This window comes from Echinococcus granulosus (genome assembly GCF_000524195.1).
Source record: "Echinococcus granulosus chromosome Unknown EG_S00006, whole genome shotgun sequence".
NCBI classification, from domain to species: Eukaryota; Metazoa; Platyhelminthes; class Cestoda; order Cyclophyllidea; family Taeniidae; genus Echinococcus; species Echinococcus granulosus.
In genome coordinates this window covers 923,138-947,270 of record NW_020170386.1, presented here as the reverse complement: position 1 = coordinate 947,270, position 24,133 = coordinate 923,138, and the positions used below count along the sequence as shown (strand labels likewise).

Here is a 24,133-nt window from a genome sequence, read left to right as displayed (position 1 = left end):
AGTTTACTTGTTGGAATACTTTGCTGGTCTTAGCAATGAATTTAAAGGAAACTAGACTTCGTACAGATCATTTTTCTAGCACAACCTATGTTTGATCTATTAATAAGCACTTAAGAAATACTTTAGCCGAATGAATTTAGAAAATTTTTATCTTGTTCCCATAAATTTTCAGCAAATGATTTTGACCATCGCAGTCATGATCTTGGCCCATAAGTGGTCCACTTTTCCCGATTGGCTGCTACTTGGTGAATTAGTTTCCTTCTTGACCATAATATTTGATCGAGGTTTGTGGAAGAACTACGAGCAGAAAATCGAAGGGGTGCCGCTTATAGTCCTGTTAAACCATTTAGTAAAATGTGTTCACGATAGTTTGGAAGTGAACGGAACATGCAAACAACAAGTATGACATTGCTGGTAAAAATGGGGAAACGACCTTTCATAATTCCGATGACAAAACTTTTAGCCTTTATGATGAGTTACTGAATTGAATAATTCCGATTTAGTCCATAAAGCATCGTGAATATTTTGCTTGCCTGAAAAGTCTATAATGAAGCCAAAATTATACTATAAAAATCATGCTACGCAGTTCATTATGCATACAGCGTTAATTCTTGACATTTTCAAAAACAAAATTGATGATGCGTGATTTTAGAGGATTCCCCAAGCATCTAACATGCAATAGATAAGAAGTAGTCGAAATTCTATTATCTAAAAATCACCTGCAAATCGGTAATTAGATCCATTGCATCCTACTTGGATCCTCTTTTAGACCTATTTATGCTCAAATCAAGGACTAAAATGAATTTGTTTCAAACTTGAGGTCCAGCAAAGAAAGCGCGTTTTAGTTACGACTTTTTATACTATAAATAAAATCTTACTTATAGGTAATGAATTCGGTGAAGGCACCAATGAGCAAAGTAAGGGAAAGCGCCCGTGTAGAATGGCATCACGGTAGGTTAAACTTATAAAAGAACCAACTTAAGTCTAGGTGTCCGAAATCAGGTGCGTTTTTTGACAATAACGAAATCTTTTGACTGTTGTGATGTTTTATTGCGGGTTTGTTTGATTTATCATCAATAGCAAGAAGAAGAACTCACTTTTGATTAAGCAACTCTGTCCTGAATTACCTTTGATTAAGATAGTACAGTTTGCTTAATTTTTTATGCAAATGAGTTTTGAATAATTTTTAAAAACCTAAATCCTCGTTATGATTCAGCATAACTCCTGCAGAATTATCTTGGCTGATATGGAGTTGAAAGGTTCCCCCTACGAAACAAGTACTGTTGGTTAAAGACATATATAATAAGTTACACTGTTTTGAGAGTCAATGCAGCACCCACATCAGCATGTAGCAGTGGAAGGCTATGCAGACACTCCAATAGTTGGGCATCATAGCACTATTTTTGGTTATGAATCGGAAGCTAGAAAATGACTCAATTAATCGGACATTGTAATTACAGCATCCACTCCTTTGCTTTTAAGTAGGAAGCATTTAAAATACTTAAACTGCTCCTATCTTGAGAAGCAGCTAAAAGCACAAAAAGGTGGAAACACGTATTGCATTTCTACTTCCCATTGACAGAATTTTCATTTCTTTTTAGTTGGAAAACTTTTGAATTAAAAACTTTAGCACTAACTTTTCAAACTAAAATCAAACCTTAGCTCTCGGCGTTTACCACGTCATTCGCAAAATTTGCTTGACAGAAGTGTTTTGAGGAACTCTACAGCAGCTTAGTAAATGATTGATAGAACTGAGATACACACAATGTGTGGACTATGTCAAGTTTATATCCTCAAAATCTGACATGTTTCAATTATCGAGCAACTTTTGCCATTTAATCTGGTGAAAATCAAAAGAGGAAACTCAGCCTTCATAGTAGTTGCTATTTGGAATTGAAGCGTCAAAAGGTTGAAGCTTAGGAATTATTACTCAGAGGTAATTAAGTTTCTGTTTCACGAACGGATCACCCTTATCAACAAGAAAAGAGAAAACTGATTTATCATTTACCAAGTAAAAGTTAGGGAGCCAAATGTATGTGTTAAATCATTAAATGACAAAAATTACCAGTAAGTTGACTACTGCGCAAAATATTTGCCATTATTACAACATTTCACTTAAACCCAATCCGCTGTATTTCGGTTCAAATTCAATGACATTATAAAAGTCTAATTAAAAAGTGGCATCTGACAGGCTACAACCTCTCGAGACTAATTCAATGCAGTTAAGTTATTTCATATAAAATATTATAACTTGTTATGAACTTTACTCTATAGACTTTATTTTTTGGCCTCAGTAGATCCATTTTCCTATTATTAAGAGGCCATTTGACATTTAGTTAACCTTTGAAGTGTGATCACTTGGGGGTCTTTGATAAATCCACAAACTTTATCCAAGTTTTGAAGGGTCAAAGGTCATAGTCTGCTATATCTGGATTGAGATAGACTGAGTAAGCGATGACCTAAGCTAGGGAAACAAGCTTCGATTGTCATTGTTGCTGTGCTTCAAATGGTCAGTAATCGCATTTGGTAATGTCGCAAGTGAATTTCCACTTTTTCGAAGCTTTGATAATGGCACTTTTTGAAAATTTCCTTAGAGATTTAAACTTTACTTAAACTACAAAAAGACGATTTTGTTGGTGCTACATAACTAGACTGCTGATTTTTGCTTCCGAAGAAGGGATCCCATCAAAGGAAATCATGCAAGTGTTCTTGTCTGATTCCGCTTTAGTCGCCACTTTAAATGCAAACAATGACTAAAAATTGGTTTGATAAAACTTATTCCTCATAAAATCATAGACAACCCGCTCTATTTGAGACCGTGATAAACCAAATGCTTAAGCTTTTAAACAACATCTTGTAGTCTAAGCTGCCTCTCAGCGAGCACTCAACTAAGGATCGGTATTAATGAGTGAAGCGCGAAACTCTGTCAAATAATGAGTCAGAAATCCGAAAGAACTGTGTTTGTAAAGGAAAACTCACTTTAGAACTGTAGGAAATACCATGGTTCTTACTCTGGTCATTTAGGTAGACATCAACTAATTTAACTCATTCCTGTGTAAAAAGTTGTACAGAGGTTTCGTTGCTTTTAGGACTTGTGCTTAAACCCCATTGAATTAATGACCCCACTTGAAGACGAAATCGCCACAGGGTTGATAAGTGGATTTGTGAATTAAGTGTGTAAGTTTTAAGAAGCAACCCTAGAATATCAACTTTTCACTAGAGTGTTATCTACGCTTCGTGCACGTACGCGCTATTCCTGTTCCACTTGATGTGCACAGTATGACTGGTTATCGTGCAGCGGGCAAATTACATTTTACCTCTCCACGATCTGTCCAATCCGGTGACTAGCTTTTGAGCTACACAAGGGCGCGCGAACCCTCGCATGCACAGGCACACGTGAGTTAACGCAAGACCAAAGCGGTGGCATTGGAGTGGCATTACCCTAATCGTCATCATCACCGTCGCTACCATCAATAACAACAGCAGGATCACTGCCTGGAAGCTCCATTCCTTCCGCCTCATATGGGCATAAATTCAATCTGTGCCAACAATGCGACCAGCCCGCCGCTGGATGTAGGGATGACTTCCACCGTAGTTGACATAAAAATGGAACCGACTAGCTGTCCTTCCAACGACACGAGCTGCACCCATTCTAATCTCAACTGCGCCAGTACCAATGAACCAATTGGTATAGGCTTTGTGGGCGGGCAAATCGGTGACCTTAAAAATGGAGCTACAACCGTGACTGTGATGGAGGCGGAGGGCCAGGAAGAGGAAGAAGGCGATGAGGCGGAGGTTGAATTGAAAGAAGGGGACGAAGAAGGGACAGTTTTTCCCCATGAACCTGGGTAAATGGAAATCAATCGTTTTATCTGCTTATATATTCTTAATCTACACTTAATGGGACATTTTTCATGAAAATATGTTTTACTTCGTAAGACTTCGTAAAACAGGCTGATTTTCTTAAAATTAGCTAAGAATACAATAATTTTGCTGCGATTTTTCTTAACTTCTTATCTGACTAGAGCTGACTCGGCAAATAATGGTTCCTATTAGCTGCTACTTAGCTTTATATTTATTTGGGGATTCTTGGTGACACTTATCGTAGATGAATGCAAATAATGAGTAATTGCATTTATTGGATCTTTGCTTATTTATAAATCATTTTTCATCCTAAAGCACACTAAAATTCAGAAGGGGCCGACGTAGTTCAAGCAAGCATTTCGACCTTTAGCGTATTGTGGCAGTTTAAAACTGCGCTTCCCTACCTGTCAGCCAGTGGGCAAAGCATTTTTTTGGGATTTACAGTGACTCGAGTTTTCAACTTCTCCATCTGTTGTGACATGTCTATTGACTTGAGTGAAATTTAGAAGGAGACCATTCTTTTCCTTTCAATTAGATTTAGTTTAGCCTCTGCAATAAAAATGGGCTAGGTTCATTATTATTCTTTCCGATTCGAGTTCAACGCTGGAAAATAAATCGTTCACAATAAGAGAAATGTCTTTTCTCAAGGTATGTGGCATTGCAACTTAGTTTAATCCAGGAATTTGATGGTTTTTGAAATTCGCAGGTGAGCTCAAAATATTGCAAATTATGCGTGACACTAAAGGTTGTAGGACTCTTTTTACAGTTAAAATTTGCAAATTTTTATTCTGTGAACTTATGCTTACTCTCAAATTCGGCCACAAGTTGCAATGCTGATTCAAATGAGCTAATTTCACCAACACGTGTCCGAATCTTGGCCACCACAAGTGTATGTGCATTAAGTAGAAAGCCCAGCGAAATGCGCCTTTGAAGTGCATTTAACTCAGAAATGAATTTTTGGTATCGAAACATTACCAATTGCTATTGTGCTACCCATTCGTTACACTTTCTGCGGTTCACAGATGCCATTACATCTTTAAAAATGGTTGGCTACACTATTCGTGCTTCTAAATTTTGGCAGGAAGTTACATATTTAATGGAAATAAAATTACACTAACTAAAGAGGTTTTTAATCTATAAAATTTACTTGAACTAGAAGCAAAAGCTGAAATCTGGGAGCTGTTTTACTACTTTGCTCCCACCCATTCTGACTCCGCTTTACTGGTGTGCGTTTGACGCTCCCTATTCTGTCACACATACATTTGCACCTGGCGAAACACGATTCTGCATTCTCAAAGTAAAGTATTATTCTTACAGTGTGGCATTCACACTACAGTTAGGCAAAAACTACTATTAGCAACATCTTGACTGCCTGCAATTCTACACATCAAGATGGCTTGAAGTACTAATTCTATTTTCTGACTTATTTTCAAGTAAAAGCCTCAAAATCATTCACTTGCTTAAGTACCCTAAATTAGTCAAGTCAGCTCATATGTACAACTGCTAAAGAAACAAGTTTTCGATTATCAGATGGGTTTACTGAATCCCTCTTCATAGGTCACACAAATTTTCGCCCTACCTCTTATTCCTGTCAATCAAATTATCTTTTAAATAATGGTGCAGGACCGCTTATTTTATCGCTGCTTGAATGCTACGCAGCTATTCATGCGGCAATAAAACAATATAAAATACCCCTCAGGTAATAAGGTACTCATGCTTATAAGTCCCCATGTGCCCTGCGTTCGGACCAAATAATCAACATGCGAGTCTATCTTTCGTTCTATGACTACGTTCATGTGAATACAACGTCAGGGTCTAGATTAAACCATGTATTTTAAAGCAATACATTAATCAGTTTTTATTATTTCTTAGGAAGGAAAATATGTGGTAAAAGCTTGGTTTTTATGTGTGTAAACACAGTTCGTTAACTGCTTGAGATGTGAAGGAGCATGTATCAATAAAACATTTAATAAAATCGTTTTAGCGGGAGAATAAGTTTATGTAGTTAGTTTTTCGCTAATCTATTTCTGATTTTAAAATACAACAAAGAAAGTGTTTTTCATGTAGAATCAAAAAGTTGGGACACTTTTATTCTTTATAGGCCTGAACTTTTTGTCGGAGCATTTTAGAGACGCATTGTAAACATAAATAATAAAGAAAATTATGCAACCAAACGGTATTTTAAAACTAGGCTGTATATTGGAACTCATGTTCATAATTTCATGTTTTCCTTGCTCTCCGATTTACCAGCAATTTCATTAGGTGTCGTAATAAAGACATGGACCTACAAAACAGAGGATTCAAAGGCGTTTTTTGAGTCGTAGAGCTACTCAAGTCGTTACTTCAAATATGGTTCCTGGATATTTTGGCATTTCACGGATGAATTTATGTAATCAGTCAAAATAAGAATGCTTGATCAAAATGGCAACATGATGGATGGCTGTAATACCATAGCTTCCATTTCCCAGCATTACCATAATCGGTGCTATTGGCTGAAGGTCATTTATTCCATAGTCGGGAGCAGTAATTTTGCAAATTCACTAGGCATTTTAACATTTAGGTTAAATTTCAAATTGCATTACTACATTTCTTTAATTAACAAACACATTTGAAATATCTAGTTGCTTTTTGATAATAAACGGAGATTGTCCTGTAAGCTGCTGAGTTTGCCAACTATATGATGAATAGATTAAATTAAAAACTACTTTTAAAGTTTAGAACTCATCGTTTCCAAACACAGTATTTGCACTTCATGTCAAAAAGTGCGCGCAGTGCTGTATAATTAAACTGACTAGTTTAAATCCACTTTATTGTGTATGACTTGAATCAGTTCTAAACTATTAGGGTCTGTGGACTCAGAGGAAAGTTGAAGTTGTTGTTATTTTCTAGTGAAAAGCCATATGTTGACTCACAAAAAAGAAGTGGTGAAGGACTACTCACAAAAACTCAATGTTTTCCTTTATTTTAGGAAAATTTTTATTGGTGGCTTGAACCCGTGCACTACAATTGGTAAGTATGGAATTGTTGACCTGTTGGCGTTGTTGCTAATGTAGGCAAGAGATTAACGTTAAGCCGATCTCGGAATTGAAAGGAGATCTCAGAGCGTAAGTGTGAACTTCCGCCCCTTGCCGCAAAAAGGCAAGCAAGTAACTCATGCTAACTTCCATGTGGAGCGTTGGTTGTTCTGTCCAAAACTAGGCTTTTTTGATAATTTAACGCTTTACTAAGTTCCTTAAAATCAGGACTTCAGACATTTGGTCAAATTTACCGAATGGTTTATTTCTTTCGTATTTTGAGGGCTAAGGTATGACTCTGCGGACATATATTTTGCTATAATTTCGATGCCATGTTTTGTAAAAATAAAGAAGTCACCTGATCATCCCTTAATGAAGTCTTTATACATTTGGTACAACACTTAAGACTTTTGCATTTTGTTCATTGTGTGACTATTTTTCGGTAAATTTCTGTATCTTTCTAATGGCAATGAAATTAAATGGAAACTGCTCAATTAAGCTCAGACACTTTGTAAATATTCTGTGTTTATACATTTCTTCCTATTTTTAGGGATATGCATTCATAACGGAAATAGCATTTGCTGAAATATTAACTGCTATTAAGAATATGGGTGCTTGGAATCAAGACAAGATTATGTACTCAAGGACTGTTTCCTAAAAACTCACACTTTTTAATTTAAGCGAATTTTCATGTAAAATATACGAAGTCAAAATTGACGAAACACTTCCGACGTTATTAATCAAAGTAGGTTGATGTACTGCAAACAAGAAGTTATTTTTAAATGAGTTTTAGAAGACTTCGATAATCTTACGTATGTCATCAAATTGAACAATGTACAAAGAATTATTTTTGGCTCATAAAGTAGTTAGACCTTGGAAACTTACACTGTAAAATATCCATTCATTTAATTTTATTCAGTTTCAAGACATTTACCTTCCTAAATACTCACAAATTTAGGTTCTTACGTCACTTCTTTCTCAAATTATTATCATTGCACAATTTCGACTTTGGTTTTACTGATACGCGGGATTTCAAAGCGTAACACTGCATTAATGCATCTACTTATGGTATAATCCATTCAAAGTGCTCAGAGAAACCCATTTTTCCCTTCTCCATTTCTACCTATCCAATCATAAGTACATTCTGTATATGATCGCAATCCAACAATAACATCCTCCCTTTCCTAATGTTGATTTCCACAGCTACTCTGTATTTTGCCCTTCTGTAGTCAATTTACATAAAATATCACTTTAGTATGTGAACAACGTCCGTAAAATAACAGCTAAGTTGGCTACCTCTTCTAAGCCAATTTTGTGAGCAATTGGAATGAGCCTTTCGAACAGTTTCCCTATGTTAGAATCGAGGATTCCCCCTCAATATGTATTTAGTGTTAAAAGCAGCCCAATATAAGTATGAGTAGAAAGTGAATAAAGCATTTCGTAAAGTGAAAATATAACAGTTATTATTATCGTTTCGGAGCTAAGACTACCGCTAAAAGGCGCTCACTATCGTTGCCATGTAAACTCGACCTATGATTCTGTAAGAGGAGAAGAATGCAATTAATCTTGTGAAATACACCTAAGCACTTGTCTTTTGTTTTCATTAACGAATATCTGGTATTCTGGCTTACTAAGTTGGATTCGAGGATTAATTATTCATATTTAATCACCTAGAAATAAAACCATGATGGTCGTGAATTCACTATTACTTGACCTTTAGTGACATACCGCCTTAGTTGTTAGGATTCATATTCTACGTTGACTTCTCCGTAATTTTTGTACCTTGGTATCTCATGGAGCTTTAGAGTAATTAATCCTGGGTGAGTTTCCTTTGAAAAGCGCGAACAGTTGTAATGCTGATACGTATTTGTTAGAGTGCAATTATTTGGGACCTATCACATTTGCACTTTTGTGAAATGAAGAAGTTAAGTGGCAGTTGGCAAACCATTCAACGGAAAAGTGTTGATATATACTGACTTTTGAGATTTTGGGCAAAGCCTTTTTAATATATGTTTGCATCCATACATAGATTCGGACTTGTTTTGCATCGGAAAAGGAGCAGGATCGCTTCTATTAATTAATTTGTTGCTTGCGTACTTGACAAATGTCTAAATTACTGTTTGTATTCTACCATTGTTCCTTTTCTCAATCATCGTCACTACTGTACAACTATAAGAATGCGTATACCTCTAATTTTAGAAACATTGAAGTTTTACTTTCGAAAATATGGCGAAATCAAGAATTCACTGATAATGCGAGACATCATCACTAAAAAGTCTCGGTAAGTTCTAATGTACTATTCTCCAAATGTTCGTAAAAGTAATATTGAATCAAGTCTTATTGTTTTTGGTCCTTCAGTGTGCTAAAATGAATACTTCGCCTCAAAAAACCTAGTCTACTAGTTTTTATGCTTTTGTGTGAGTGAGGATTACAGTTTATAACAAATATACCTATAAATCTAAATTCAACCGTTTTGATAAACCAACTTTTATTTCCAGGTTTTTTGTGAGCTTTTAAAGGTTGCTCCTTTATCAACTCGTGGGTGAACTGGATTATCAAGTTGCGGCACAGCCACACTTCAGTCATATTTTCTTGATACGAAACTTCGCATTTTAACGAGGTGTTACGTAAGATGAAAGAAGAGACGTGCAGAGTGATGTTTGCAAATGGCTGCTTAACTTATTCATCCTCAAATGCTGCAGCGGGGATAGCTAAGTTAAACAGTGGATCGTTATCTAGCAAAATGCGCGCATATTGGTTTTCCTCACTTTATATCAATTTCCGCAGATCTTCAGATGTGCATAAAATTAGACGGGAATAACTTTTTAGGGCATAAAGGGAACTACTTCCTTGTATTTATGACAGTGAAAGGCCCCTTTACAACGAGGATTCCTTACATGAATGATACTTTCGTACTGTTATGCAACTGTTAACGGCCACCTGGTAGCAGAACTAACGATTCAAAATACAGCAATCCAAACTCAGATGATCTTTGCAGAAATTGGATTTTACTAATTTGTGTTATGTACAAGAAATTAAAATGAATGGTGTTGGCCAATATTATTTAAAGCTAATCTTTGAGCCGAAAAGAAGTGATGATGAATGCGGGACGCATACTCGAACCCTATTCGCTCCCAATCGCTACGTTACTCTAAAGGACATCTTAATCTAATTCAATTCGTTTTAATTAATAGTGTGCTTTCATGTTGCAAACATGGTTTGATAAGATTGCGCCTTGTACCTAATTTGAGCACTCCACAAGTTGTGTGACAATTTGCGCCATTTCACCCATGCTTTGTTTCCAAAAGGTGTTTCATGATCTTAAAGCTGTCTTCTCTCCTTAAGTAGGTAAAAATTTGCGAAAGTAGGTGGTTGTACCTCTCTAGAATTTTAGATATTGGTACTGTTTGTTTAGTTCTTTTTTTGAAAGCACAAATTGCCATCCATCATGAGTTGGTTTGCATAGTACTATACGAATAAACAAGAACTAGTCGACCCTAGCTTAGTTATACTTTAAAGTACTAGTCTTCAGTGTTAATCCAAATCAAGTGGAGTTTTCCGATTGTCAATAAGATTTTTTTACCTGAGTATGATAAATCCTTGGCTGATGTAAATAGACTGTATTTCATTTTTGTTATTTATCATAGCGGTGACTAAAAGATATGGGTCCTATTTCGAAAATGCAAAGCACTGAAATGATTTAACGTATTTGTCAGTTCGTTTTTCTGCGCTAGTAGAGCAAATATTTGCCATAACACCGGCAAAATATCGTAGTGCAATCCGCCATTCGAGAGGGGAATCAAAGCTCTAGGTACGGTTAACTAACCGAAATTAACAAAAAAACCGCAATGCCACCTCGATTCCTTTTTCACAAACATGCTTAAAAGCACTTAAAAGAAAATAATTGTGCATTCTCCAAGACCCTTGATGAGTAACACTTTTTAGCAATATTTGGATGTATCAACGTACTTTCTGCAAGTAGTTTTGATGTAAAATTCCAAAAATTTCACCCAATGTAAGAGGTTCTAAGCATGCAAACGAGCTTTTCAGCTTAAAGGTTTACATTCTATTGGAACTTATCATTTGCAATCGCAATTCAGGGATGTGAAGGAATGCGGTCATGATATTCATAATTTGCATAGTCTTTTAAAGCAGCTAGTGAGGAACACTTCATTTGTGAAATTTGCGAGTCGAGGCCTAGAAGCACTAATACGCTGTTACTTTATCTAAATTTTGCAGGTGTCTTTGTATGTCCAAAACTTAGGTTAGCCGAAGCGACGAGGATGCATTTGTCATAGTCAAGATGCAAATCCGCAATTTTTAGGGCCAATTGTGCAAATTGACTTATATTATTCGGTGAGCTATGCGAAAATACTTCACCCTCCGTTCCTACTGTGGCAAATCTGATGCCATATGCATGACCATTGCTGGCAGTCTACTTAACGCAGAAGCAGCATGCACTGAAGCATCGAACTGGCGTCAGTAATCCAAGTGTTCTACTCGGTGAAATTCTCCCCTAAATATTTTTGAAAGATTCCAGTGCGTTTGATTGCAAGCCTCCTAATACGGCACAATCACAGTTCATGGGTTATTTCACCTAGGTAAGGTTATCTCTGGCTCGAATCAATGGCTTATGATCCTCCACGCTTACATTTTAAGAGAAAAATGCGATCTCACACACTCATCTGCAGCTGTGCTTAAGCTGTAGCGCCTTCGCCTTTAAGCGTGTTTGCAACTTTACTGTGAAGTTAGACAGTCATTAATCATGTTTAAATTTCTGAAATAGTTTTTACATTTATAGAAACCTTAGGTTACATTTTAAAGAAGAAGTAGACCATATTTAAAATGGATCAACATTTGCAGGACTCTGCGTGGTTTTCATGAATAAATTCTTGTAATAACAAATTTCCCAAAACGTGGGCAGTGTAGAATCGGGGGTGACAAATTTCATGGTTCATGACTTTGAGTAGCCAGTTGCAGAGGGCAACTTACCGTAATTTAAGTGCAAATGGTATTAAAATGTCACCAACTCGTTGACGATGTTTATATTATTGCGCAAAAAGGCAACAGCCACATCTGCCAATTTATCAGGAGAATATGTTATAACTATTTTATCTATGTGATATGTAGTCCACACTTCAATAAGTAGTTGATGTATGAGCCTCATTTAAATGTTAACAAATCGGTGGTTAGTCGAGTGGCCAAAGTCAAAACCATATCAGATGCACTGCATCCTATCAACGCCTTGGGATTTACGGAAGCGTTTGTCTGACTGTGGCGTTTGCTAAAACATAGTAAAACAATCTACTTTATAACTACCACGGTAAAGTATAGCACATCTTCGTCTATTTTTACAAGGTAGGTTAGCTCGTTAGCACAAAAAAACTGAAGGGTGGCTAAAATAAATCATTTTCCTGATTGTTTTAACAATTTTAACTATCGTGAGAATTTGAAAATGTTGAAACAATCCGCCAGGCTGTATATTTATAATTCCGTTGAAGAAGATGAATAATTTTTAAGGTGTTTTTGGGCATTTGCCTTTAATTATTTGAACTATGCGTCACAATTTACGAATTAAGGAATATGCGACATTTGTTAATATGGAACCATAAAACCTATTCAGTATGGCCATCGAAGTCTTGGTAGCAAGGTTCCTTACTGTGACGTGAAACAACATAGTGATTTTTGTGTTATGGAGCTGTTTTGCAGTCTACGAACAAAATAATCCATTAGTATTCATCCACAAGGCCAAATGCGCCTTCTTCTTAAACACTACTTTGTGGAGCGCTTTAAATGAGCCCGAATTGCCGTACATAAATGGAGACTATCACTTGTTTATGCAGATATTGACTAATCCTTTTCTTTGGTGGCGAAATTTACCCCTCATGTTTCACATTAGTTTTGCCATCGCTAGATAGTGCATGTTTATTCTCCCGATCAAAAAGTTCACTTTCCACAACCCGAAGCCAATGTCCTTACACAACAGTCGTAAATGGCTGTTTTTGTGATTTTCTCTTAGCAACTAAACGTTGATTTTTCTTCTATAATACGACATACTTCGCTTCAGATTCTCCACACTGCGTGTATAAACGGAAGTAAAGTAGCTTCAGTATGCACACAGAACTGATTCACGATCATGACCATCGGGCAATAGTAAAGATGTTGAGCCTCATAAAACTTCCTTAAAACCAGAATTTAAACAACTGCTTTTATTTTTTTAAGGCCCACATCTTAAGATCGATAGTAGTTGAATTCCAGAAGGTGGAAAATGGTATCAGTCTCTAAGCACTTAAGACACTTTTAGAAAATTAACGTCGCCACTTTTCTTCCCCACAATATTTTCTATATAATTGACTGACTGGGTTTCAAAGTATATCTACGCTTCGTCAATTGCTCAAGCGCGCGCTCTCAAGCCTGGCCATAACGTGTGAAAGTGGCATTCTCTTCGGCCACGTGAGAGTAGCGAAAGCAGCAGAAACAAATGAGGGTAGACAGGATGAGACATAAACGGAAGGAGGAAAGCTAGGTTGAGTACAATACTAGCAGTTCAATATAGATTAATGCATTCCACTTGATCCTTTCTATCTCTCCTCCCACTTCTTTCTTGCTAACGAAAGTAGTTGCATCAATATAAAGTAGTATATTTGATCTCGTCGCATTTTATTGCCTCGAAAACCGGTTCAACAGTATCCATGATCGATTCTCTAATCATCCCAAAACACACTGTTAGGGGTTTACTGAAAAATTTATTACAATGACATGTCGAAGTTGTTTTATATGCCTCTAGAGAAGGAAATCTATCAAATTCTCCATTACCATTGCATGTATACAAAACCTCAATTTTTTTGTTAGACCTCAGAGTCACGACTTCGTGACACGTGTGTTTTGTCAATCTATGATAAATAGGTGAAAAAAATCAGGCTGCTAACAGATTGGTTCAGCTTAGTCAAAAATTTACAACATCTGATTGCCTTTGGATGGCGGCTAAATCAGTCAGAAGCACACGGAAGTTAATATCTTACAAAAACATGCGAGACCTGGTCTTCAGCGGTTGATTTCTTTGTGAGCCCTTCGTATTAAAGCAATACGAAGGTTAAGCAAATGCAAAAATGCGTATTTACTTCTCATAAAGCTGGAAAGAATTCAGCTTTTACAAATTAAAACCTACGTATGAGTTGAAACGTAAGAAGGCATAACTTTTTGTAGAAGTTTTCCTTGAATCAACTAATTATATACTTTATTCTACAGAGGATTCGGTTTTGTGACATTTGTTGACCCAAGTGTGGTTGAAAACGTTCTGAATGACGCTCCTCACATGCTTGATTCGAAGCGGGTACGCTCTCCAGTTTATTAAACTGCTCTATTTGAATTTTACAAATCCGCTCAAACAAATCATGAATCAGTGTACATCACCATATCTCCCATGCTTAATTCAAAGGGGTGTTGCGAGCCACTACTTTTTCTCTGCAAAGTAGAGGGTATATACTTCAGCCATGGATTAATTCTTTAGTATTTTCAGCTTTAAAAATTCTGCAACATGCCCAATCAGTGCCGATTAACGACCCCATGTGCCTTCAGTTATATTCATTCAGCATTGAAATAAACTCATTCACTTAATTTAAGCAGTCCAGATTTTTTGAACATTAACAGAGTAAGTTGCAAAACTATTTTTAGGTCATAGTAACTGCTACACTCTAATTTAAAAGACATCTTGACTAGTGATATTAATCTTGTCATAAATAATGGTGCTGCCAGCCCCACGCAGAAGTAAATAGAGAGAACCGTTCAAGCGTTTGCCTTTCTACACTGATATATGACTGTTTGAAATATGGTATTACTGTCTAAACGGAATCTCCTACTTTTATGCATACATTCGCAACCGGTAAAATTTTATATTAATTTTACTGTTCTATTTTAAGTAATCAGTCAAAGCCAGAGACAACTTTGTTTGGTCTTATTTATCTGAAATACAATTAATATTCGAAATAGATATGCATTCGTCATGACTCCATTTTACCTTCATGGATTATTTTTATTTAAAACTATATTTTGCTCTGTTCATCCGCTTCACTTTTGTCTATTTTTGTGGCGATTTTAGATGGGCGAGTTTTTCGTTCCTTTTTTTAGAGGGGCTGGCTCAGGTCACGCCCTTTTCCGTTGTTATCACAGTCTTTGTTGGACTCAAATGCTAACTAGTACAAACGGACAACGAAATGACTGTTACCCTGGCAACAATTAGCCGAATATATGGTAGATATTGGTATTCATGCACTTAGATTTGAGTCTTTTAAGGGCTTGACTAATAAAAAACTAGAAAATCGGGTCTAAAATCAAATGGCAAGTAACCAGCCTAATTTGGTGGCACACCTGCATGCCTAGTGAAGAAATGCTTGTTGCGTACGTTGCGATGTTAGTTGTTGTTCCGGTGCTTTAAATAATTTAGGTCCGGATCAAAGAGCGCACAACATTACCTAATATATATATTCTTCAAACTGCAGATAGAGCCAAAGATTGCGGTTCCGAAGCAGGCAGCGTTAAAAGCAATAACGAATGTAAGTCACTTTCAGAAAGCTTTCTACCAGGCTAGGTTGATTTTTTTTTACATACTGACTGGCCCTGTGTGGCGATTTGTTTTTATAAATCGGTGCCGCTTACTAGCGACCGCGTTTGTACGCAAGTGGATTCTGGTTTATTTAGGTTACGCATAATTGCATTAATGCCCATTATAGCTGAGTAACAGTTTGCTCACTCATTTGCGCTGATCATTCCAATGAATTCGAAATCAAGTGCCATTGTTAAAGTCAGTAAATGTTTAGCGGTATAAAATTTTGTGCCATCAATGAAATGCCAGCTACACTGATGGGTCTGAGCTGAACTTTCTTACAAAAATTAATTTTGTCGATAATTCCTAGCGCAAGAGTGCAGAAAACCACCAGTCACCCGCAGTTATGCTTTGAGGCTCGTGTATTAGGGCGCATTCAACAATAACCAATCGGATGGACAGAGGCACACACACGCACCGTGACCTGACCCTCAGGCGCCGTGATCGCATTCGATTCGTCGTGTCACGCTCGCTATCACGCTCGCACGAACAAATCAATCTACGTGACCTCAGTGGCTTAAAAACGATGGATAGATAGTGTTACCTTGATTTGTACGTTAGGCGTGGATAGGAGCGTTGCGTATAAAATCGAGGCAGTTAGTTCTGGTTCCCGAAGGAAATGAACTCATTAACTGACTCAAATGAAAAAAATACTGGCGTTAAACGAAGAATTGATGGTGCTCCTGTTAACACATTCTTAAACACTTCAACAATGAATGCCACATTGATCGCGACTCAGGCTCTATTGCGGACAAAAAAGGTCTTCATTGGTGGAGTCTCTACATCAACAACAGCAGATGATCTGAGAGTCTTTTTCTCTACGTACGGAGACGTGAGTGCTTGTTGTGTGATTTCCAATTCATGTAGTAATTCTATCGGAATTGTTTCTAAAGTGATAATTATATATTTTTTGTGCAGGCCAAAACAGTCTCATGGTAATTCATTTTGCAAATGTGGATTTATTAGATTAGAGTAGTCAGCTTATTTTGTACCTCTAATTGTCATGTAGTTCAGGATACTAGTTATTCGTGTTCATGTCCACATCTTGAAACTGCTGTTTCAACTAAACGCACATCTTCAAATACGATGGTCACTTCACCACTCAAGTTCGTATTTGCATGTTATAGTTTTGAACAATCCAATGCCTAAACATGTAGCAGCGTGTAGAATTTTATTATAATTAGCAAGTCATTGAGCTATTCCTCCTGTGTTGCCGAAGCAAATTCGAGGATAACTGAAAAGCTTACTACGAACTTGTAAGAACGGGTAGGTTAAATTACGATTCGCATGTTTATTAGGGAGCACTTACTGCAAAGTTCCGGGGTTCTAAGATACTTTTCAAAAAGCTTTCACTTAATACTTTTACAATTTGAGAAGTAGTCAACTCATAACAGCGATTTTGCAATATTCATTTTTCAATGCTTCTATCGCTTGCATTCTACTGTTACTGGTAACAGAATTGCACGTAAAATGGGTTAGTTTCATAGCATTCAAAAAAAACGAAGGCGTGTATTTAAAACATCGTTAAGAAATCACGAAGTTAAACCAAAAGTTAACATTTTCTCATGGACTCGTGTCAAGACAATTCTATTTTGGCAAATTATTTGATTCGGATTTTTTCCTTACTACTGTTAACATGTATTGACTGTACGATGTGTTCCCTGGAGCCAGTCGTTATTATGTGGCTTACCTAATTTTTCTCGAAAAACATATTTACGCAAATATTATACTGATTAGAATAAAATTAACCATCTGCAAAATTTGTCGCTGAGACCGTGCGTAAACATATGTAAATGGAGTGCTGAGCGCCTAGAACACGCAGTGGCCTTGCAGGCGAGAGATGGCACAGAGCGGAGTTGATTCGACAGCATGACATGCGCAGAACGAACCGCTTTCAGCTAACAAAGGTGCTAGCTTCGCTACTTCAAGGCTTGGATGCTGTGGCGTGAGGTGGCCTGGCATCAACTCTTGAAGGTGGGATGATTCAGTGTCGGACTGATCGTGTTTATCATGGCTTAACGTGTCCTAATTTGGTTTGAGCTTGGGTAGCTGTTCAGTCCCAATTGGCCGAATGTGCGAAATGCGCTTTTTAGGGACAAACTAGTGGATAGCATAACTTAACAAAAACTAAGGTAGCCTTAGTATACAAATAGTATGCTATCAGTCGTTGTTCAAACCCCAAATGATTAAGTTCGTTCAACTAAGGTACACCACGAAAGCACAATGTGTACTTAAAACTCGCCTGTGCCTTAATGCACTCTCGCACTGATTTTGCACATCGCGGTCTCTGATTGTAATTTACCTGCTTTCACGCAAAGAACAGACAACATGTCGAATAATTAGGCGTCCAGAGAAATTGCAAAGAAGTGTAGTCACATATAGAGCATGTCAATAGTAAATTGGTGGTTTTACCACAGACAAAGAGTAACCAAGTTAGGTCAGCGAAGGTCGGAATCATAGAAACAACTTCACTTTAATTTGTGCCTCATGAATCCCTAAAAATATGCCACCTAAAGTAACTGCAAAACTATGCACTGCTGGGATCCTGGAGCACTAATCTTCCCTTTTTTAGTTTATTCTATGGTTAATAGAGTATTGCACTCTCTCATCATTTTAAGCAAGAGTATATAGCCGCTTTAGATCTATCCTGACAGACGTGGTGTTTCGAGCAAATATCCACGAAATTCTTACGCATTAGCATTGTTTAGACGCGGAAACTTTTCTCATTTTCCTTGATTTAGAAATATTAGACTGATCAGTTCGGTATGCGCTTGCAAATCTTTCCTTTTATTAATAGATAAAAGCTGTCTCACATTTATTTAGTTCAGTAAATACCACAGGAGAAAGACAAGTTAACTACACTATATCCTCATTATTGCCAGTCGTGCATGAAAGAGTAGTGAAAGTAGTACTAGTTTCAGCTTCATCGCCAATTAATGGTTTTGTAGATTGACTCTTGCGAACTGATGTTCGATAGGGCAACGAACCGCTCAAGAGGTGAGCATCTTGAACCTTCATGCTTGACATGATGTGGTCAATGTGTGTGCAGTATTTATCATTTTTTCACTCTGACTTGTAGGCTTTGCCTTCATCACTTTTGCAAGTGAATCTGCAGCTGATATAGTTTGCCAAAAACAGTTTCATACCGTGAATAACAAAAAGGTGGGTTTGCGAACTAAATCTGCGAATACTTTGGAATATTTTGAGCTAATTTTTTCATTTAGGTGGAAGTGAAGAAAGCCGTTCCAAAAGAAGTTATGAGCAATACCAATACACTACTCAGGCAGCGGCAGTATGCGGTACAAAATATGCGTACGTTTCGGATATTTGCTATCCCCTTTTTATCAACGTCTATCAGATGTGCTCGAGAAACTATTTGTAGTTAGTTGCCATCCTCTACAAAAGTAGCTCAAAACATGGGGATCACGGATGTGAACTTCAAAGATGACCGACTATTTGCATCATTTGAAACGACGAAAGTGAATGCCTTAAAAAGATTGTGATTAATTATGATAAAACATGGAAATCACCTTATTTTTTTACTTCTGTTTCCAATATGGTATCATTTAGTAGTGCTTTCGAAAGCAATATCTCAGCAGAGAGTACTATTTGCACATTAAAATATTAAACCATTAATCTTCCCATAAATATTCCAGTTTTTAGCAACACATTATTACTTATTGCTCAGCAATGTTGGTGTCCGATTTTTAAAAGAATACCGTTGAGAACGGAACAAGTATTTGCATTTAATTGTGTGTATATCTCTAGCTAGTTAAAAATAGCCAACAGAGCGACTTTCAAAGCCGGAAATTATGCCACTTTTGATACACCACAAACTCGTCCGCTATGCTCTTAAACTGCACTCTGTCTTGTAGCCCTGCCTACGGCGAACCATCATACCGCAGTCACAGGAACTGGGCCGAGCACAAGTCACTACGTGGGTGCGGGAACTACTGCTGCCTTAGGCAATGCTTCGAGCATTCAGGCATCTACGGCTTCTGCACTGACGGTGCCCCAAATGTTAACAATGTTCAATGCTTTCCAACCAAAGGCACAACAACAGCAGCAACAACCAAGACTCAATGCTCCCAACCCTTTGCTCTCTGCGCCTCTCCAATCTGCTGTTACACCGTTCCAGAATTTTAATTACCTACTCCCGTTCAACTATCAAAATGGTAGGCTTACCCCGGTTTCTACATTCACTGTAATACTACTACTATCAAAAGACTTCAAGAGCATTTCGTTCAAAGTAAAGGAATTAATCTTCAACAGATAATAAGGTGATTATTATGAAGTAAAATGAACTTCTTTGATCACCTCTTAAAAGTTTATGGATGCCTTCTTTAAAAATTCCTCACCTTACATTCGCTGCTTTCACTCCAGTTTCATCATGAGGTTAAAGTGGAGTGAAAGTTGTATTCTGAAGCACAGATAGTCACGGCGGTGTGAGTTAAGTACACATGTCCATTTGAGCCTAAGGGATTGATCTAATTTTACAATAAATTTATAGGACTTTAGAGAGTGGTTCAGTAATACACATTTATCAACATTTTGACCAGCCAAAAGACGTATATGGTGAACATTACGATAGTTGTCCTTAATAATAAACGTAGGTGAAGGCGGATAACATGTATTCAAGGGTCGCGTATTTTTACGAGGGAGACAGACAAGGACGGGAACTACTGCTAGAAGTTTATGGCCAAATGGATAACAGAAAAGGATAACGGGATCATTTCACTAAAAATAACGTATTTTGTTGCAGTAGAACTGGAATGGCTTCGTAACAAAACGTAAGCAACAAAAAGATTTTATTTGAAGTTTAAATTGCCGCGGTGTGTTTTATTAACATCGCTTATATACTTTGCATCGCCAAGCATTTCGGTGCACAGATGTGCATGCTCGCCTTATCTTGACCAGAAGGCAGTGAGACTAATCTCCCTAACCATGGTAGGCGATTTTCCCCCTTGAACATTCACATATGTCATACAAGATTTTGGCGCCACCGTCAACTGCAGATGATTCCACACAAGGCGCTTTAAGTGCCTCGAGCCCAATTGCTACCATCAAAATTGGACTTGCCTAGAGGTGGTTATAGGTTCTTCTTAAAAGCGCACATGCAAAATTTAGGACATAAAAGATTGGTGTCTAAAGGCAAAACCAAATACTTCTGGACGCTTTCAGAGAATTGTTGATTATAGAATTAAAGCAAGCCCATCCATTTAAATTTGCCTCAGGTGTTAATTGTGATTTCTTATCCACTTCTATGTTACTCCCTTGTTAAGACCGCTGGATGGCACGACTGTAACAAAATCCTCTTTTAAACGGCGTTTAAGCATGATCGAGCATTTAAGATGGATGCCCATTTCAGCGGAATGTTGTCATTTTGACATAGGTTCAAAATAAAAGGTCCATAAAAGTGAATTTTTGTTTCTTTTATTGCTAACTTTCTTTTCTTCTCTTTTATTAGATAACAAAAAGCATAATAAATATCTTTGCTTCATTAGAAGCAATGCTTATTTCTTGGAAACCAGGTACTTGATGTAACGATTAAAATTGCATTAGATAAATATGGGTTTTGTCTTCTGCCCTTCGTAATGGTTGGAATTTTAGGAGTACTATGATCGTAAGCCAACTAACTTGAATTTTTAAAATCTAGGTGGCATATTAGCTCAAACAGACGCAGCAAATCTGCCCCCGTGTGCACACCCCACACTGCCTACCTCAAGCATCGCTCCTTATGACTATGCAGCGGCCTTGGGAGCGTCATATTCCAGTCCAACTTCAGCCCTTTCTCCCTTCCCTTCGCGACTTCCACCGTCTTATTCCAATCCAGTCGGATTACCGACGGCACAGCAGACTTTGATCGGCGCTACCGCACCAGCATACGCTCCGACGGGTTTAAACATGGCATCTGCTCTGGAGACCACCTTCTCACAACCTCTGCAAACTATGCAGGCCTACAATGCAGTTGCCGCTGCTGCCGCTGTTGCCTATAACCTTTGCTTTTTACAAGAGCAACACCATCAACAGGCTGCGGTTATGGCCGCTGCGTCAGCTTTGCAGCTGTCGACCTCATCAGTGCCGCCAGTTGCATCGCCATTGTCACCCCCGGGAACAGCAACGCAGCCTCAAAGTGCTGCTTCAGTCAATGGATATGCCGTAAATTCGATGGCGGTTAGTTTTCATCATTTCACTCTTGAATCGAATAAAATCATCAATGTGCTTATGCGAGTTAAGACCATTAAGGAGGACGCACTTAAATTGCATGCGTAAGAGGTGACGTGGTACTTTTTTAACGAAATAAATTGAGCATAACTAGTCTGTATAACATTTGGGTCTAACGAAAGAAATTCACGACTTAATAACAATCGAGAAGTGGTGTTTCTATGTCGCAATATTTGTTTACTATCGTACGGCCGTAAAGGTTGTCAAATTTTAAAGAGAAAACATAGGAATAATTGCCTAGTATTCTAACTCTGCCTTTATATCAGTTGACCTAGCACTCGACAAGATAAAGATTTTGCTAATTAGAATGAAAATGACACGGAACTACTACTGAAGTGTTTCTGAGCGCAATTCGCTATCCCAGCTTCAAAAAAAGGGAACATTTCAATTATTCCGCCTCGTTCATTTCACAATTGCTTCCAAGAGTTGACATATTTATTTATATACAATAATTAGACTACCTTCTAGAAGATAAAACTCCAGGAGGTCAGCACTGTCAAAAGTAGAAGTACGTATTGTTTACTAGAGTAAGTGTAAGATATTTAAACCAATGAGCTGATCGATTTGAATGAAAACTAAAATTGGAAAGAAAAGAACGAATAAGCTTTAAAGCTTACAATAGGATGCACCAAAATGAATTGTTATACAAATTTTGCTTGAGCGCTCCATATCTAAAGATCTCATGTTTACATGATTGTTTTTCCTAATTACAAAGCAACCTGGATGTTTTTGAAAAGAATAAACGCAAAGCAAGCGGTTGTCACTACTGCCTTCAACAGTAATTCTGAGTGCGAAATGATTCGTCACCCGTTTGTGAAGAGACGTGTCGGAGTATAATTGCAGGGGACGGGAATGCTTTGAAACATGGGTGATTGATGCATCAGAGATAATGTGGGAAAAATAACATTTTCTGAAATAGGTGCTAAGTATTACTAAACGTTTGAGTCCAATCGGTGTGACACCTGGGCGTGGTATTAGATTTCCTTGAATTGTACTAAATTCAGCATAGCAGCATAATGATTCATTATTAGTCCTAAAATACCGCGACCTATTTATAAGAAAAAAATGATGTTGCCTTTTTTGATTTGGTAGGTGTTTGCTATTGTTTCATTTCTTCGTCATTGTAATGCGGCACCGTAAAGTGAAAGTAAATCTATTTGTTCTGAGGCAATTCAGTCATATTAATGTGGAGTGATGAATGAAAGGCCTTTTTATTTACAGAACCGGCAGCGAATTATCATACAGCAAACGCCTCAGTCCAGTAACAGGCCCACTGGTCCGATGGCACCACTTCAGCCTACGCAAGACATAAACTCATCCGAACAGACAACCACATCGCAGTCAAATGCCACTGCTGCGGACGCTAACTCAGGCCTCTATATAATGCCTGCGAAAGTTCCTAGGTAAGTTTTGAGCTTGAATGTAGAAAGTCAAAGTGCCCAGTTTCAAGCAATACTATAGAAACGTATCATTTATGCAATGCGCTAGAAATCAAGTTCCCATGTACTAGACTTCTATTCCAAGAATCAAAACCCTTAGCTCTGCCATAAAGTGCCACTTTGCAAAAGCATTGGTGGAAGTTTGGTTGAGCACAATGTCATATCACACAGCAATGGAGACCCTTAGAGAATGTTAAATCTAATGCTTCATTGGTGATAAGGTTGAACTTTACGATACCTTATTTAGGGAAAATTATGCACCTTTTGAAGTTCAGATGTGGTAAGTTTATTTCAGTTATTCATCAGATGTCGTTAATTTCCATTAGCCTCCGCGTATTCTCATTAAAAAAATTTCACAGACCTATCATTCCACTCTATTATCAATGGCATGTCATTCAATTTTTGCACAGTGAATTCGGGCTGTTTAACAAGCATGTCAATCCCAATCATTTTCTCACTACCAAAATCCATAGGTTCATTAGTTTGCACCATTTCAAATTGATGTTGTCCCTGACTTCGTACCTGTAAATCACACTGTTTGGCTTCGTATGCAGGCTTATAGTTAATTTCCTAATGTTGTTTGACCTTGATTCTTCAACTGCTTTTTTAACCCTTTTAGGACGCAGTAGCACTTCGGCGCATCCAAGATTACTGGTCTTTCAAGTACTCGTGAGCTCATTTGCTTCGATATATGGGATTACCTACTCAGTATTATCCACTTGTTATAGTTCTTTCCTAATCCTTTTGAGATTGACCAAACATATCTTCTTTTACAAAACATGATATTTATGATGATAGTATGCATGTTTTACTCAGGAGTTATCGACATCCGAAAGTAGATTCACTTCAATAGATAAAGTGGTAGCAAACTAACAAAAATTGATTCATTAGGTTCGTTCATAAAGTTTTAACGTAAATAGACAGGTAAATTTCGAAGTTGAATTTAGTAGCTGCGCAGTAGGCAAGAGTTTGTCCAACTATGCTCGCTA

At 37.5% G+C, this 24,133-nt stretch overlaps 1 protein-coding gene across 1 annotated transcript; it reads left to right on the top strand. All coding sequences in view use genetic code 11, as the record gives it.

Annotated features, from left to right (window-relative positions):
* Positions 1 to 3,522: 3,522 nt before the first annotated feature.
* EGR_01603 (RNA-binding protein Musashi) lies at positions 3,523 to 23,773 on the top strand (the record flags this gene model as incomplete). Its single annotated transcript, XM_024490852.1, has 16 exons — positions 3,523 to 3,848; positions 6,833 to 6,873; positions 9,078 to 9,159; positions 14,127 to 14,211; positions 14,977 to 15,097; positions 15,377 to 15,430; positions 16,042 to 16,076; positions 16,097 to 16,312; positions 18,429 to 18,477; positions 18,560 to 18,642; positions 18,705 to 18,792; positions 19,356 to 19,655; positions 21,137 to 21,654; positions 22,927 to 23,108; positions 23,392 to 23,424; positions 23,764 to 23,773. 16 exons carry the CDS (start codon positions 3,523 to 3,525, stop codon positions 23,771 to 23,773), a joined length of 2,223 nt encoding a protein of 740 aa, XP_024354717.1.
* Positions 23,774 to 24,133: the final 360 nt, after the last annotated feature.